The 15458-nt window shown below is 41.2% G+C and overlaps 1 protein-coding gene across 17 annotated transcripts in view; it reads left to right on the top strand.

Moving 5' to 3' along the window:
* The window catches only part of unc-13, a 646812-nt gene that overhangs the window by 581549 nt on the left and 49805 nt on the right, over positions 1-15458 (top strand). For 2 of the 17 annotated variants that reach the window (XM_076520780.1, XM_076520783.1), the window contains exon 9: positions 5587-5693. The exons of the other annotated variants lie outside the window; for them this stretch is intronic. In XM_076520780.1, coding sequence (XP_076376895.1) covers positions 5587-5693 — 107 coding nt within the window. The remainder of the gene's footprint in view (positions 1-5586; positions 5694-15458) is intronic. 17 annotated transcript variants of the gene reach the window in all.

Here is a 15458-nt window from a genome sequence, read left to right as displayed (position 1 = left end):
TTGTTGGAATTAACGGACGCGTCGCCATAACGGTGTACACAGACGTTATCTCCGGTAATATATCATTCTTCGGAGCGATTTAGGAAACCGCATCGTAGATCCTTTCGATCCTCGCCGCGACAAATCGCAGTAGCTTGATTGTTCGATTTCTAATCAACGAGAATGGCAACATTTTTCGTCGATCTGCCAGGTTTGCAGCTGAAAGTCTAGGACCGCGAATTAGCGGCGATCGTTGTGATCACGGGGCCGTTTAGCCCTTTGGCCCTTTGACCGTGAGGTTTCAGTCGTTAGTCACCGTTCGGCTTCTGTGATTCTCCGGTAAGTGTAATTCTGTTGTTTACGTGTGTATCTGTGCTAAAATAACCTAGCGGCAGCAGTACTGTCGATCAAGTCGTTTCATCGTTCGTCGCTAGGAATCAATCGATTAGCTTCATCAGTCGATCATTCATCTGTGTAGACTGCTAGAGATCAAAGATACTTCTCATCTGCATCCCGTGCATTCGAGAACATCTTCAACGAGGAACATTCCAAACAGGGTATAATCCGAATGTCGAATCGATTCTTTGCGCTCGTAGCTACGTCTGGTTCGAAACCTGACTGCGGATTTTTATGCAAAATAAAGAGGAATTTGTAAGAAACGTTGACACGGTTATTTAAATATATTAAAAATATATAGTATTTAATATATAATTATTATTATATATTATTTTTATTTTATTTATATTATTATTATATATTATTATATATTAATTATAATATATATTATATATTATAATTAAATATATAATATTTAATACATAATTTAAATTGTAATATATAAATATATTAACCCTTTGCGGACGAGTGTCGGAAAATAGCCGCCCAAGTCTTTTTACCGTTTTTTTATTAATTTATTAATTATTAATATAAATTTATTAATTTAACCGCAGGTTCAGAATGAATTTCAGTTTCTCGAGTCAGTCTATCAGTGTCACTACCAGAGAAACCAGCAAAGTTTTCCACATATTTTATATGATATTGTAATTTAACATTTTTATTTTATATCCAGTACTTGTCGTTCACAGCGACGCTCGCCGGTCGAGGGTTAAATCAAATGTTTGTATTCGTCTTAATTTCAGTGGAACAAGATGTAATAGCGTTTGAAAATTCTTTAAACGTTCTCGTCCTTTCGTGCTCGATTTACTCATTTCTGTTACAAGTGCGCGAAATCTGCAGTCTTTTATCGCGTCAAAAAATAAACGAAGATTAAATTTTACAATATTTGGAGCTTGAGAATTTCACCAAACCTGAATTCCAGTCAAAGAGGTTTACAATTCCGCGTTGTTCTAAATACGTTGGACTACAAAATACAATTCTGAGATATTCTTTAATCAGCGTATCTTTTAATTGCGAGTGCTTCTGCGGTCGTGTGTGCGAGCGCAAAGGATTGAAATCGAATAAAACCAATCGTTGGATAGGAAACCGTACACGTGTCGATAGTGGGATTCGCGTGTTTCCATGCCCGTGCTCTCGTATTTGTACGTGTATCGTGCGTCACGCGGTTGCCCGACACGTGAGAGCCGTCTTCCTCCATTCCAGAGGAATTTAATCGAAAGTTCGTTAAGATCGCGTGGCAACTTGTTGTAGCTCCTCTGGCACATAGAGGTGCTATTGTCAAAGTTAACCCGCCCTCGCCGGTCCTGCTTCGTAAGTTAACGCGATATCGGGTCGCCGTTTATCGAAACCGACCCAGCGGCTAATCAAATATACGAGCCGAGTTAGCTGAAAGGTTGTCGAAACTCTGATATCGTTGCCCCGTCGATTCCTTCGGTCGTTCCAAAATCACGCGTGCCGATAATTACATGCGATTAATGACGGAACGCGCGAATGAGCAAAATTTAAAATCTTCTCTCAGGTTATATTGTTTTGTCGATTATGCTATTCAATTTGAAGTCGTATCTGGTTCGAATCTTCCACGTTTTTTCTAGGTTCTTGAGTTTCGAGGATTGGAAAATGATCTCCTTTGGACGCATTTTGGCTCGAATTAGGGTTTAACCCTTTTGCACTCGAGCGACGACTCCGAGACGAAATTATTATGTCGCGTTCTCGGATCATTTTTATGTTATGAAAGTTTAGATTTAAAAAGTCTAAAGTAAAAGCGTAACTGTTATACGAGTCACAAAACTCAATTTCGTATGCAGAAAATGCACTTCGACGTACAAAAAGGAAATGTTATAAGCCAGAAAAATTATTGTAAATTCACAGTTAAAGCGACTTCGAGTGCAAAGGGTTAACTCGTAATAGGACGCATTTTAACTCCAATTAGGTTTTAACCCTTTTGCACTCGAGCGACGACTCCGAGACGAAATTGTTATGTCGCGTTCCGAGATAATTTTATATATTATCAAAGTTTAGATTTAAGAAATCTAAAGTAAAATTGTAACTGTTATACGAGTCACAAAACTCAATTTCGTATGCAGAAAATGCACTTCGACGTACAAAAAGGAAATGTTATAAGCCAAAAAAATGATTTCAGATTCACAGTTAAAGCAGCTTCGAGTGCAAAGGGTTAACTCGCAATAGGACGCATTTTAGCTCGAATTAGGGTTTAACTCGAATAGGTCTAACAATTTCAGATCAAACGATGATCTTCTCAGAAAGGACTGCCTTCGACGACGCATCCTTTTAGACAGTCACAGCTCCGCGATGCGAAAGCTTCAACAATACGCGTTCGCTTTCGTAAAATCTTCGAACGCATTTCCAAACTGAAGGACCTTTCGAATGAGCCCTCAACTGTCTACAGCAATGTCTGTACCCCTTCATCTCCAAAAGTAAAAAAGAGATGTACGTAATTACGTACCAAAGTAGAAACACTTCAATTTTCTCCAGCGCAACGCATGCATTCCTTCGGTTAGTTCGAAGCTGCTCGCTGCAGCGAGATACCGTGCGCGAAGCTTTTTTCACCGCAGGATCTCGTGGTTGCAGCGACACAGCTCTTCTTCCGAACTTTTCAGCAGCTAAAGCTGTCTGCTGGGCAAGCTGGAAATTGTAGTTCTCGGTGCGGACCACGCGAGCCCGAATTAACCGATGCTCCTTGCACTGCGCCTTTCTTCCGACTCATTAAATTGTCCGCCGGCAAGAACGAGTAACGCAAGAAACGAATTACGTTAGTTCATGTTATGTTTCGCCCCTGAGTTGCAGCTCGGGCCCACGCTTTCTTGTCGGCCCAATGCACTCCAAGGAATCGAAATGGCGCTTGGTCCGAGCATAGTTCGTCGCAAGGTTCATTTTAATCCACGATTTCGAAGTAGATGATGGAAAAGCGAGCTCGCGAGAGCACGGACTTCTTCGCCCGTTTCGCTTGCTATAATATAAGGTCTCGTTATCTCCCTTAGACCCTTAGGCCTCGTTAGACGTCAGGGAAACAAAATGGCGGTGCTCGAGCTGGCGCAGTTATCGGTTGCTTTATTTGTAACGCAAAACGTTCGGCTCCGTCGGTTTCGCTTGTGCTTCGAACAAAGTGACGCCAACATTTTCTTCGATTACTTTCCAAGGATTCAAAATGGCATCGCTTAGCATACGGTAAATTCTCCCTAAATTGTTCTCCTAATTTGTTCCCTTAATTGATATATATTCTCCCTAAAATTGACAATTTGGGAAGAGGAGATACGATTATTCGAACTTCGCGGTTCATTTTTTATAGCTAACGGTTATCGACAGTTATAAAAACGAGCCCGGACTATAAAAACGAGGCTCGAATAATCGCAGCTCCTCTTCCCAAATTGTCCAGCTTTGTGCACAATCCGAGCGTCAATTATGGAGAATTTACTGTACCATCTAGACACTGTGCCGTCGTAGAACATCAACGTTGCTATTCAAAAGGTTTTGTTCGCTTCTGGTAAGCTCGCGCTGAAAGTCGCTCTCCTTACCCCGTGTTTTTCATTCTCTCATCGGAAACACCGCGGCCCAATTAGGAAGAATTTACCGTGGTTAACAACGAAGTAACTCGACCCGTGTCCACAATTCCGAGTCGCTCAACAGGAAGCCAAGGCACCCGGTAAAACGGACGTCTTCCGTCCGTTTCGGCCGTCGTCCGATCGATCGAGCGACGTCGGTCGGGTCTGCCGACGTCGATCCGCAAATCCTCCGAAAAACTCTAGTTACCGCGAAGTTTCCCGAAGACGGGAAACGGCTCTATAAGTTGGCGATCAGCCACGTCGGTCGGACGCAACAAGTTTTCTTATTTCGGGATAACGAGCTGCCCCGAGCTGCCGCGGCCGGGGCCGAGGCAGGTCCGAACAAAGCGGCGCTAATTCTATCGTCTCGTGGATTAACAGGTGGCGCGAGGATTTACGCAGCCGTTGCCCGCTGCGTCGCGATCGATCGGGCCTCGAGCCGAAGCGGTTTCTAGGGCCCCCGCGGAATATGCAAAGCGGCGGAACGCGCGGATTAACCCTGTCGAACGAACTCCGTGGGCGTAGCGTCCTATTCAAAGGGAATTCGTGTCGCGACAGTGCACACGGATCGCGCCCGCGCCCGCGCCCACGCCTCGCCCTGTCCGTCCAGCCGGGTTTGCGCCCGACAGAGCTCGCAACGAAGCCGTGATGAGGATCCGAGCGATTTCGTTTCAAATATTTATCGCGGGTGCTTTCATTCGCCTTGACGTGCCGGAACGTGTTCCCGCTGCGACACGGCGAGCCCGCCGTGTCTATCGGAAACCCGTGTCCCGGAAATGTTTGAACGACCGAGAAATCCTCGCCGCTATCCAGAGGCTTCGCAAGACAGCCCGATACACCCCGGGCCCGCTGTTATTGTTATTTACCGCCGCGCACACGTTTTCCGCTCTCCGAGAACTCATCCCGAACGGGCGCGGCGCGGGTTCCTCCCCGCGGGAACCTTGGGGGCCTTTCATTCATCGTCCTGCATTTGTCTGTCTGTCGCAATCCTCGCTCCAGAGCCGCGCGAGCTGTTATTATTCCTCGTCCTCCCTCTCTCTTCTCTCTCTCTCTCTCTCTCTCTCTCTCTCTCTCTGTCGCTTTCATTCCTCTCCTGCCATTCCGAGGCATCCGAAGCTTCTGCCCGGAACGATTTCCGCGCATCCGTTCACCAAACTTGAGACTCGTCCCCGCTTGCGCCCGCCGCCGTCAGCGCGAGGACCGCGCGCGCGCGGTCGTTAGCCAGAGAGAAAGAGCGACTGCCTCCAGCGTACGACACCTCCACGGATCGGGATTGTGCGGGGGGTACATGCTTTGCTTTCACGATTGCCGCGCGTCATTTTGCCGGGTCTTAGGGGACACTCCGTTCGCCGCCGTCATCGTCATTTCTCGCTAGTCTGGCCTGACTCGTCGCCCACTGCTCTGCCGCGTTGAATGTGTACTCCCGACGATCCCCATCTCCCCCCCTGCGCTTTGAGACTGTCCTACCACACGTTCTTCGGTGGCCTCTGCAAAAGGTACCCCGCGCGTTCCCGGCCAACGCGGCGACGACGCCGCTCATCGACGCTGGGAGATGCTGAGATTCGTACTCGAATCACTTTTGCCGTCGAGTGCTCGGTACGAGAGGTTGTCGAAGGACGTTCCGATGACAAGGACATTGTCTTCTTTTCAGCACGACGTTTTCAGTCGACCCGGACACGCACATAGACAGCCTCGAGCAGGCCGAACAGATCGTCCTTGAGGGTACCAGCAAGTGGTCCTGCAAGATCGCCATCACAGGTGACACAATACTGATACCTTAGAGAATTAAGAGTTTCTCCACCAACGAGGCCGAGCCTGCCGACAACGGCGCCGGTTCTCTGCCGTGTAAAATGTGACTTACACATGTACACACACGCTTTTTACACACGGGACTACGGTCTGGATTATGGATTCCCCGCGGCCGAGGAACGACGCCGCTCGCCGTTCGCGTTTCGCGTCTGTCGATTCTGCTCCTTTGGTTATTATTATTATTATTATTATTATTATTATTATTATTATTATTATTATATTTATTTATTGTATCTTCTCCTTAACTGTCTAACCGCGAGCGAGTTTTTCATTTTTTGATTTGGAAGTGCGGGCCGGCTTCATTCGTTATGCAGGCGCGGCCTGAATATAAAAAGAGATATAAAAAGAGAAACAAGAAAGAGATTTGAAGAGTTTTTATTTTTTTAAATCTAGTTTATCTTTTTCTGGTTTTTATCAAATATTTATAACGCGAATTCTACGTTGCGGATTAAATCTTGGCTGTCCTTTTTAACTCGACTCTTTTGATTCGTGGCTGATGTACTTTTAACTCTTCTTTGACTGTAATATCTTTCACATTGGAATTTTTCTATAATTAAAAATTGATACGACGATTTTTCACGAATTCTATCCGCTTTTTGAGAATTGGATATGTGTATTCGGATTGTTTGCCGACTTGAAAGAAATAATAACGTAATTGATTTTTGACATATAATGACATGTAATTCCACGCGTCATAAAATATTGTATCGTATACAGATTTTATACATTTATGACAAAAATAAATAGCTTGCATACAAATCGTCGAAGGAATTACAAGAATTTAAGGATACTGTTACGTTAATTTCAGCTTGATACGATTATTGAAAGAGGAAAGACATTTAACTTATGTTTCTCAAAATTAACTTCGTATTATTTTGCATAAAGATCTGTATAACAATTCGATAATTAAAGTCGTCTTAGTTTCAGTCACCTAGGCGAAACGCGTATGAAAAATATTTGTTTATTTCAAACGCACCGCAAAATTGCCGCTATTTTTATCAAATCTACGACGACATTCGCGAAGCGTCCACGGCAACCGGCAAGTCCGATTTTTCCCGGCCGTCGAAGGAACAACGTTTCTTTTACTTTCAATAAGGCACAAATTCACGTTTCGAAAGATTCCATATCTTTCTGCGCACGAATTTCGATCGGATCAGACGCAAACCGCTTCTGTTACGACGCGGACCGTATCGACCTTAATATATGTATATATTGTGTTAGTTCTTGAGCTCGTGTACTCTGCATTCGAACGAACGAACATCGAAGTTTCTACCACCGACTGTCCTTCCGCTCGAGACGCAATTTGCAGAGCAAACTTTAGCAATCGATGAGACGTTCGCCGGTCGTGACGTCGATCTAATTTTTCTGCCAACTTCGACCTGTTTCTGGCTACGTACTTTTTAACCCTTGTGTAGAAATCCGAGTACCTGTTTTCGATTCGTCCCTGTAAAATTCCGCGTTGGCGAACAGCGAACTTGTTACAGGCAACTTCATTTCGATAGTTATCGGTTGATCTGTGACGAGGACACGAAAATTGGCGCAGAAATAGCGCAAGTCCGATGACTACGTATTTCGAGCGTTGTGATATAAGGATTAAGTTACATTTAATTACAGTGGACTAAGTGACTTAAACTTTTTTTTTAGATGATAGCGGGTTCTAGCCTACTAGACGATCACCGAAGTGCTTTCTTAAAATTTTGCTACTTCTTGGAATGACAAAAAAGAAAAAAAGAAAAATCTTCCAATTTTTAGCTTTTTTATCGGAGCCAAATTTTCACGAAAGGCATGTCTTAAATTTTTGTTATAGGCTCGGATAAAAAAGTTAAAAAACGAGAGCCTTTTATTCTTTTGTCATTCCTAGTAATAACAAAATTTAAAAAAAAAGCATTTCAGTCATTGTCAAGTAGACTAGTCCCTTATCTGAAAAAAGTTATTACATTTTAGATGGTGTACGAACACTTTTGTGGACCACTTTATAACTATATATAACTATATATAACCGACGCTTTATAACTATATATCTACAGTAATGTCTCTAATTGACGCTCAAATTGTCCACAAAAATGGGCAATTTTGGAAGAGGAGCCTTGCGAATTCGAGCCTCGCGACTTGTTTTTATAGTTACCGATTTTCAACAATTATAAAAACGAGCTGCAAGGCTCGAACAATCGAATCTCCTCTTCCCAAATTGTCCAATTTCGTGGACAATCTGAGCGTCAATTAGGGAGACATTACTGTATTCATTAATCACTGCACGAAGAGAAAGACTTTGCTATGCTTTTTTATAGCAGATTGCAATCACGCGTGCAAACAAGTTTATGCGTTTTGTTCAGCCATCCCGTATTTATCTATGTGAAAAATTACGTCATACAGCTAAATGGCTCGAAACGACAGAGTGAAATATCGTGTGGGAGCATTCGCTTCAAAAATATCGATCTATTCATTCGGACGAACGAAAGCGATTTTCCGTTGACTATCGTCAGCTTTTGCATTTTCAGCGAAAGCAAAGAGAATACGCGCGCGGGAAGTGATCATCGTTTCACGGATATTGATATATATGCGTGTACGTGTACATGCACAGCTCGCCGTCAAGTGAAATCCATTATCAGGTTGCAAAACAATCGGCCGAAAAATAAAATGGCCGCCGGAAGGCTGTGCGATCGCGCGAACTCGCGTCGAGTAGTCCGATTGTCGATTTCTGCGTTATAAAAGAATCGCTCGTGTAGCGGCGGCGATCCGCCAAAATTGCTTTGTTTTCGCGGGCCCCGGGCGATGACAAAAAATAGATTGCGGGAAAATTATTGAAGCCCGAAAAGCAATCGCGACGGGGCGCGTCGGGCAAAACGAAACTTACGAAATCATTTCGCGATCGGATTTAACAAACGGTTCGACGGCGATCCGATAGCGCGCCGAGGAAAAAAACGATTTACAAACGAATTTATGTCGCGACGATCATTTCTGATTCGTTCCGGGACAAAACGGTATCACGCTTTACAATCGACGCGATTTTTATGTATTTATTTAACGTTACGACCGAGATCTTCTTTTTATGCTTATTACTTCCAACTTGAAAAACATAGCGAATTCTCCCCAATTTTTCCTTCAGCTTGTAAACGAAAATGGACAATTTGGGAGATACGATTTTTACGGATATTAAATTTTTGGGAGATGCGATTGTTCGGGCCTCGCGACTCATTTTTCTAGTCGCCGATTGTCGACGATTATAAAAAATATCGTTAGCGATATGTGCGACACGAAAATGGTAACGAGACTTCCGAAGCCCTAATTTTGGGTGGCAAAATAATGCTTTGGGTGTCTACTGCTATGCCTCGTTTATGATAGCATAATCGCGAACTAAGCGGAAAAGGAATCCGACGAGCATCCGTGATTTGCTTCGAAATAAAAATGGCCACGTTCGTCGTTAACAAAAACTGCAGAACTCTCTCGTTGCGCAGACATTCGATCATCCGTGCCTGATCCGTTGTCCGACGTCATTACTGTCTATTTTCCTCTTCGCAGAAGAAGTTATCGAACAAGAAATCCGCCAAAAACGCGGATCTCTTGTATCGTTTTATTGGTAAACGGATAGCCTCTGTGACACGTGACTCCGAGGATACGTAAAAACAAAAGAGCGGATTTGATGCGACTTTAAACTGCGATCGAAAATGAAAAGGGCAGGTCTGATGCGCAAAACGATAGCTGCATGTTTCGATACGCGTATCGGAATTTATTATGATAGACGTGCAACGGTACAATGTAATGTACGAATAACGAAAAAATTACGTTGCAATTTGTAACATCATTTAAAATATGTAATATCGTCGACGGTAACTTTCAACGTAAAATATTCAGTTTTATTATATTATCCCCTTGCTGTACTTTGACGAGTCCGATTCGTCATGAAAATTTCTAGTAATAATTTATCGAGTATAGCTGTTATTCTGTCCTTTAAAATTGCAATAAATTTCTAATCTCTCGTCATCAATGTTTAAGCATTCAAGTGAATTTAGGCATACAATAAGCAGCAATTTTCTTTCGCTTCTAAGAAATTATTGCAATCGAAAAATTTCTAATCGCAGTAACTGCGAAGAAAATGGTATGTCAAGGGGTTAATAGTAATATAAATTTTTATGCTGGCAATGTGCTAGTAACATGAATCTTTTAGCTCGTTTAATACTGAATGATACTGAAAAAATATGTTTCAATCGTCGAGATATATGCTGACCAGCTGGTTGAAGATCGGGAAAACAAGGCTATTTACAATAATATATTTATAATAGTAACTAAATCTATACTCAGATCATAATAATATATTATAGATAATATAATAGAATATAAAATTATAATAATCTATATCTATAATAATAACTAGCATCTGTGTACGACGCTATTAAAATTATAATTTATACTCCTAATATCGTGAAACGTTTTGATTACGGAATACAATTATCTCTGCAGGTTTATCACATACCATTCTAAAGCTCGGAATCTGATCCTTCAGATCCAATCTGCGCTTTCTTAATTAGATATCTAATTTTAGATAGGAATTAAATAGCTGGACGTAATTGCGTTCGGGCGAAATACGCTAAAAGAACGTAACATCTGTCAATGTTGCGGGAAATTCGAGGATGCGGATGATAATCTCGCGAACGAAGATTGTGGACGACGGACGCAGCATCCAGCATTTACATAAAATCTTGACATGCGATCTTTACAGAAGATCTGTTCGTAAAATCGTTGCATAAATCTCGTTTCGAAAGAGCTTTTATACGTAATTTATACGTAAACAAGCTAAGAACGACGATCGAACCGCAGTCGATCGTCCGACGCCGAAGAACCGGATCGTTTCTAACAGAACAAACGCTCCGGTGCAGAGTTCGCAGTTTCCTTTTGCCTGCACACAAGGTTCCGTCGAGTCGAAAATCGCGAAACGAAAGAGCTTTCAACAACTCGGCGTACAAAGTGAAGGGCCGCCGTGCACTCGGCCGAATTGGGTAGACACGTCGATGACCGGTCTCGATTATGCACAATCGAGCACGATCAAGAGACCCGTAAACGAATGCTCGAGCGTTTTAGCAGAACTGCATCCGAATGCAACGGCGAATCGCGCGGACAGAGACTCGTTGTAAGATCGCTGCAAGAAACGAATCTCCGTAAAACATTTCTGGAATCTTTAGTTCTGGAAGAACGCGGGAGCTTTTAGTGCTGTTCGCAGAATTTTCACGGTTTACCTTTCACTCTTTTCCTAAATAAATAACGATGCGTACGAAGCTAACAACCATAGAAGTGTGATATACATGCTGCCACAAATGCAGGGAGGGCGATCATGCACAGAAGAATTATGATAACTATCAAAACTGCAGAACGTAGTTTTTGGAGCTTGCGGCATGCAAGTTTTGACACGAGTGAACATAGAATACCGAAACTATAGTAAACGCTAAATTTACCAAGCGTTAAAGATGTCTGACATGCGTTGCTTTATGAGAATTAGAAGACTGAATTTATTTAGATATATTGCTGTTTTTATTATAACGCGTGCTTGACTTTTTATTCAATTATTTCCTACGAAAGTAACTGTGTAATTCCAACAATTTTCAAATTAAGGATGTGAAAAATGGTAATTTCTAATGGCTCAATGTTAATTATTACTTTGTATACTTCTATCATCATTAGATTTTTGCTAATCTTTTTGATAATTTCATGCTTTTTATACCAATATTTCGGAAGAGAAACAGATAGAAAAGCAAGATAACAAAAGAACAAATATTAAAGCAGTTGTTCATGTTCTCCATTTGACGGAATATAAATTTTGTTTAAATCAGGCAACAAATGAGTTCGAATTAAAATGACAGGCGACTCATTCTGTGTAGTAGACTTTATTTGTAGACTAGATTTTATAAAAAATGCTCGTTTCAAAATCATCGACTTCAACCAATAACTATTAATTTATCCCTAGGACACTTACGATATTAAAAGCTTTAAGGTCTGCTTAAAGGAGGATCATTTTGTTTTCGAAAACGTACTATAAATATTATTTCGTTCTGCTGGAAGTATCATACATTTATTTATACGGTGCTGTTAAATAATACCGCAAAAATAAAATACAAAGAGTTTATAAAAGAACGTTGCTGGAACGAAACTGCATTAGTCCGAAATTCTGTGAACGTTTCTCCGACCCTGCCTTAAGCATCCAAGGGTCAACGATCGGTTTTAAATGCGAGCATAATGCACGCTCGTCTCGTAAATGAATCGGAACGAACAGATCCGAAGGATTCCACCTTTTTCGAGTTCGACTTTCGGCCAGGATTTCGGGGAAATTCAGCAACACCGTGCGCCGACCGGCCCGAAACGATCGATAGTTCAACGTACAGGGAAGTGCAGCCGGCGCTGCAGCGCACACGTGCAATCCTTGCGGCCGGTTCACCTGTGTGCATCCGTGTCTGCGGAGCCGGCTTCGCCTTGCCAGCCGGCTCGGCTCGGCTCGGCTCGGCTTGGCTTCGCATCGCTGCCGTCACCGCCCTCCTCGTTCTTTCGTCTTTCGATTCCGCGAAATCTGCGAACACGAATTCGCACTCTATCCCCCGCTCTGCCTAATTGATCGTTCCTACTCGCGGAGGAATCGATTCGTGCCTCGCTACGCGATCCGCCTTGCGGTCTGATTAACGCGTTTCCTTGTGTCGCCGCATACCGAATGGATCGCGATTATTGCCAGCCACCGGGTCTTTTGTTTTCAAGCTGTCTGGACGAGCACAAACAAGTTCGACGTTTGTCCCACACCGACGGCATTCGTACTTGACAGTATTAAATGTTTAATGCAACGCTTTTATTAACGGTAGAAATATTGAGCTATGTATGCGTGACGTTGTTTTATGAGAATGTCGTGATTAGATTTACTTGAATTTCGAAAGATTTATGATTTCATTTTTCTCTCTAGAGAATTTCAAATTCTCTAATTTGGAACAGTAGGAAAATTAGTAACATTTAATAACGTCGATACATTACTTGCGACGTATGAAGATTATAGAAGGAATGATACGCCTAAGTGAAGACAGTTGAATCTCTCCAATTTTCCCTCAACTTGTAAACAAAAACGGATAATCGTGTCTCCTCTTCCCAAATTGTCCATTTTTATTTACAAGCTGAGAGACAATTGGAAAGAAATTTACTGTACTGCCTTTTGCAATAGACGAAAAATATTTGTATTTCGCACAGAGATCCACATTCTAATTATAATAGATACAATTATATTTTATATTATAATTTATATTATATTATATATTATAACTTATTATATTATAATTGTAAGTTATTATATCATAATTATACTTTATCATATTTATTATAATATAATTATTTATACGTTCGAATACATATAATATATGTACATACATGTTCATCGCGAAGCTGCTCGTAGAAATATATTCCTATTGTTTCAACAACTGCGGAAGAAAAATCGGAGCAAGTCAGCTGACGTATGCAAGTGAAAATAAATAGCATATTTGCTAATGAAATCTTGGCCGGTGTTGCAAGTAGCAGATTGTGGCAAATCCGCGGGAGAGTGATATTAATGTTTAAGCCACAGAGTTACGACCGCATTCTACACGGCATATCGAAGTTGTAAGAGAACGGAAATAGCGTCTGTAACTTACAATTAGACTTCCACAAACTAATGCATTAAACGGCGGTAGCCGCAAGCTCCAAACGCATTGTTAGTTGATTCTGTTAGTCGGTGTTTTAATTACTTCAAAATTTCTGAGATTGCTTAACTATCTAGATTACACTCGACACGCTATTTATTACAAGATGTAACACTAGAAATGCCGATCAAGGAAACAATCGTCGAGAGAACTCGCTTTAATTAACTCGTTAATGAAACTCGTTAATGGAACTCGTTAATGTTAAACGAACTACGACGACGCGTTTGTGAATATTTCAGTTGACTTTTAATAACGGGAGTGCGCGAATAAAAAAAATCAAATTTAATAATTTCCTACGGAAACGTCTGTACGTTTTCAATAATCACAAAACATGGAGTCCGAAGTGGGTCACGTTAGCTCGTCTAAAGCTTCTAGTGTCGATCATTTCTCTGCAAATAGAGCGCGGATTTGTGCGCATTCGTGGCTTTTGCTCTTCACGAAGCCTCGCGAGCGCGTGCTATAATAAAAATTAACTGCATTTTTAATACGTTTCCGTCTTCAGACACTGAGCAACTGAATAAAGAAGTCAAATAAAAGAAATAATAAAATAATAAAGAAATAAAATCAGAAAAAGTAAATAATTTGTGCGGGGATGGATTTGATAACTTTTTTCCCGTGTAACAAAAGATTGCAAAGAGATCGATGGAGGCGTTAGGATAAAAATTGTAGTGAGAAAGGATCGGGAAACTGTGAAATTGCTCGAGAGGCTACGAAAGAAAAGAAGATGAAAGATAATTGTAATAAGTGCAATAAATAGAAGAATTACTAGAAAAATAAACGTGAAAAAGAAATTCGAGTTGAAGGCATGAATAAAATATACATATACATATAATATAATATATAAATATATATAATATAATATATAAATATATATAATAAATATATAAATATATATAATATAATATATAAATATATATAATAAATATAATATAATATATAAATATATAAAAATATATTTCTATATATTTTGTTTTATATTTATATATGTATATAATATCTATAATATATACATATATGCACAACATGAAACATATGTAACAGTTTATTTGCACAGGAAAAGATTGCCAAAGCAGCTAAAAATATTTTCGTCGCGCCAAAGCGTACAAAGCATGGAAAGCGTAAATCTGCGCGAAGATCCGTAGTTCCGAATTCCGCAGTTTATAATTCAACGATTCTCGTCGCTTATCGCGTGCTCGTGGAATATCTCGAAGACAGCTTCCGCTGTAGTGATTCAATACCGAAAGAGGCAAATGGAAGAATATCTGCAAGAAAACGAGCTACGAAGAATCTCGGGGGATTTCCGAAAAGCCCGAAGCAGCTGCCCGAGAGCCGGGCGACTGATGTCTGCGCGGTAGAACAAAATGCCGGGAAATTCTGGAAAGATTCGATTTCCGCGCGGCGTTCCCGCGGGAATTCGTGACGAACGAAATCCGCGAGAGTGGCCCGGCCTCGCCCGTCTTCGCTATAACGCGCGAATTTACGGTCGAAGACATGCGCGTCAACGAGGGAAACGTTTTTAACGCCACCGTGGGCCCGAAAAAGTTGCCTCGATTTTACCGGCTGACAGAAGGAAAAGCCGGTCAGAGTTTGGCATTTCTCCACAAAATTAAAAAATTACTGAAACTATGATCGACCATTAATCGGAATTAATTAGTCGTCGCTATACCGCGGTTATTACGCGCTTGTAATAAAAATGGACAGATGAGATTTCAAACAGTGAAAATATTGAAAGAATTGAACTGGTTAAGGGCCGAATATTAGCGCGAAAAATTCACGCAATATTGAATAGTTAGTTAATTTAAATAAGTAGCTAAATTAATATTTCCATAGGAAATATATCGGTTCAGCTGTTTTGTATTCTACAAATCCTAGTAACATTCGATTTCTTCAATATATTGCAATAAAAATGAATTTCAATAACCTAGTTAAAAATTAGTGTCATTAGCGAACGTGTTAATGAGCTCTACTTATTATTCCCAACTCGCTGAAACTATCAAAGAAGCAAAGAAAAAATTTG

Source organism: Megalopta genalis, chromosome 4 (assembly GCF_051020955.1).
Source record: "Megalopta genalis isolate 19385.01 chromosome 4, iyMegGena1_principal, whole genome shotgun sequence".
Classification (NCBI taxonomy): domain Eukaryota; kingdom Metazoa; phylum Arthropoda; class Insecta; order Hymenoptera; family Halictidae; genus Megalopta; species Megalopta genalis.
Note: the sequence above shows the minus strand (reverse complement) of the source record. Positions and strands in the feature narration are given on the sequence as shown.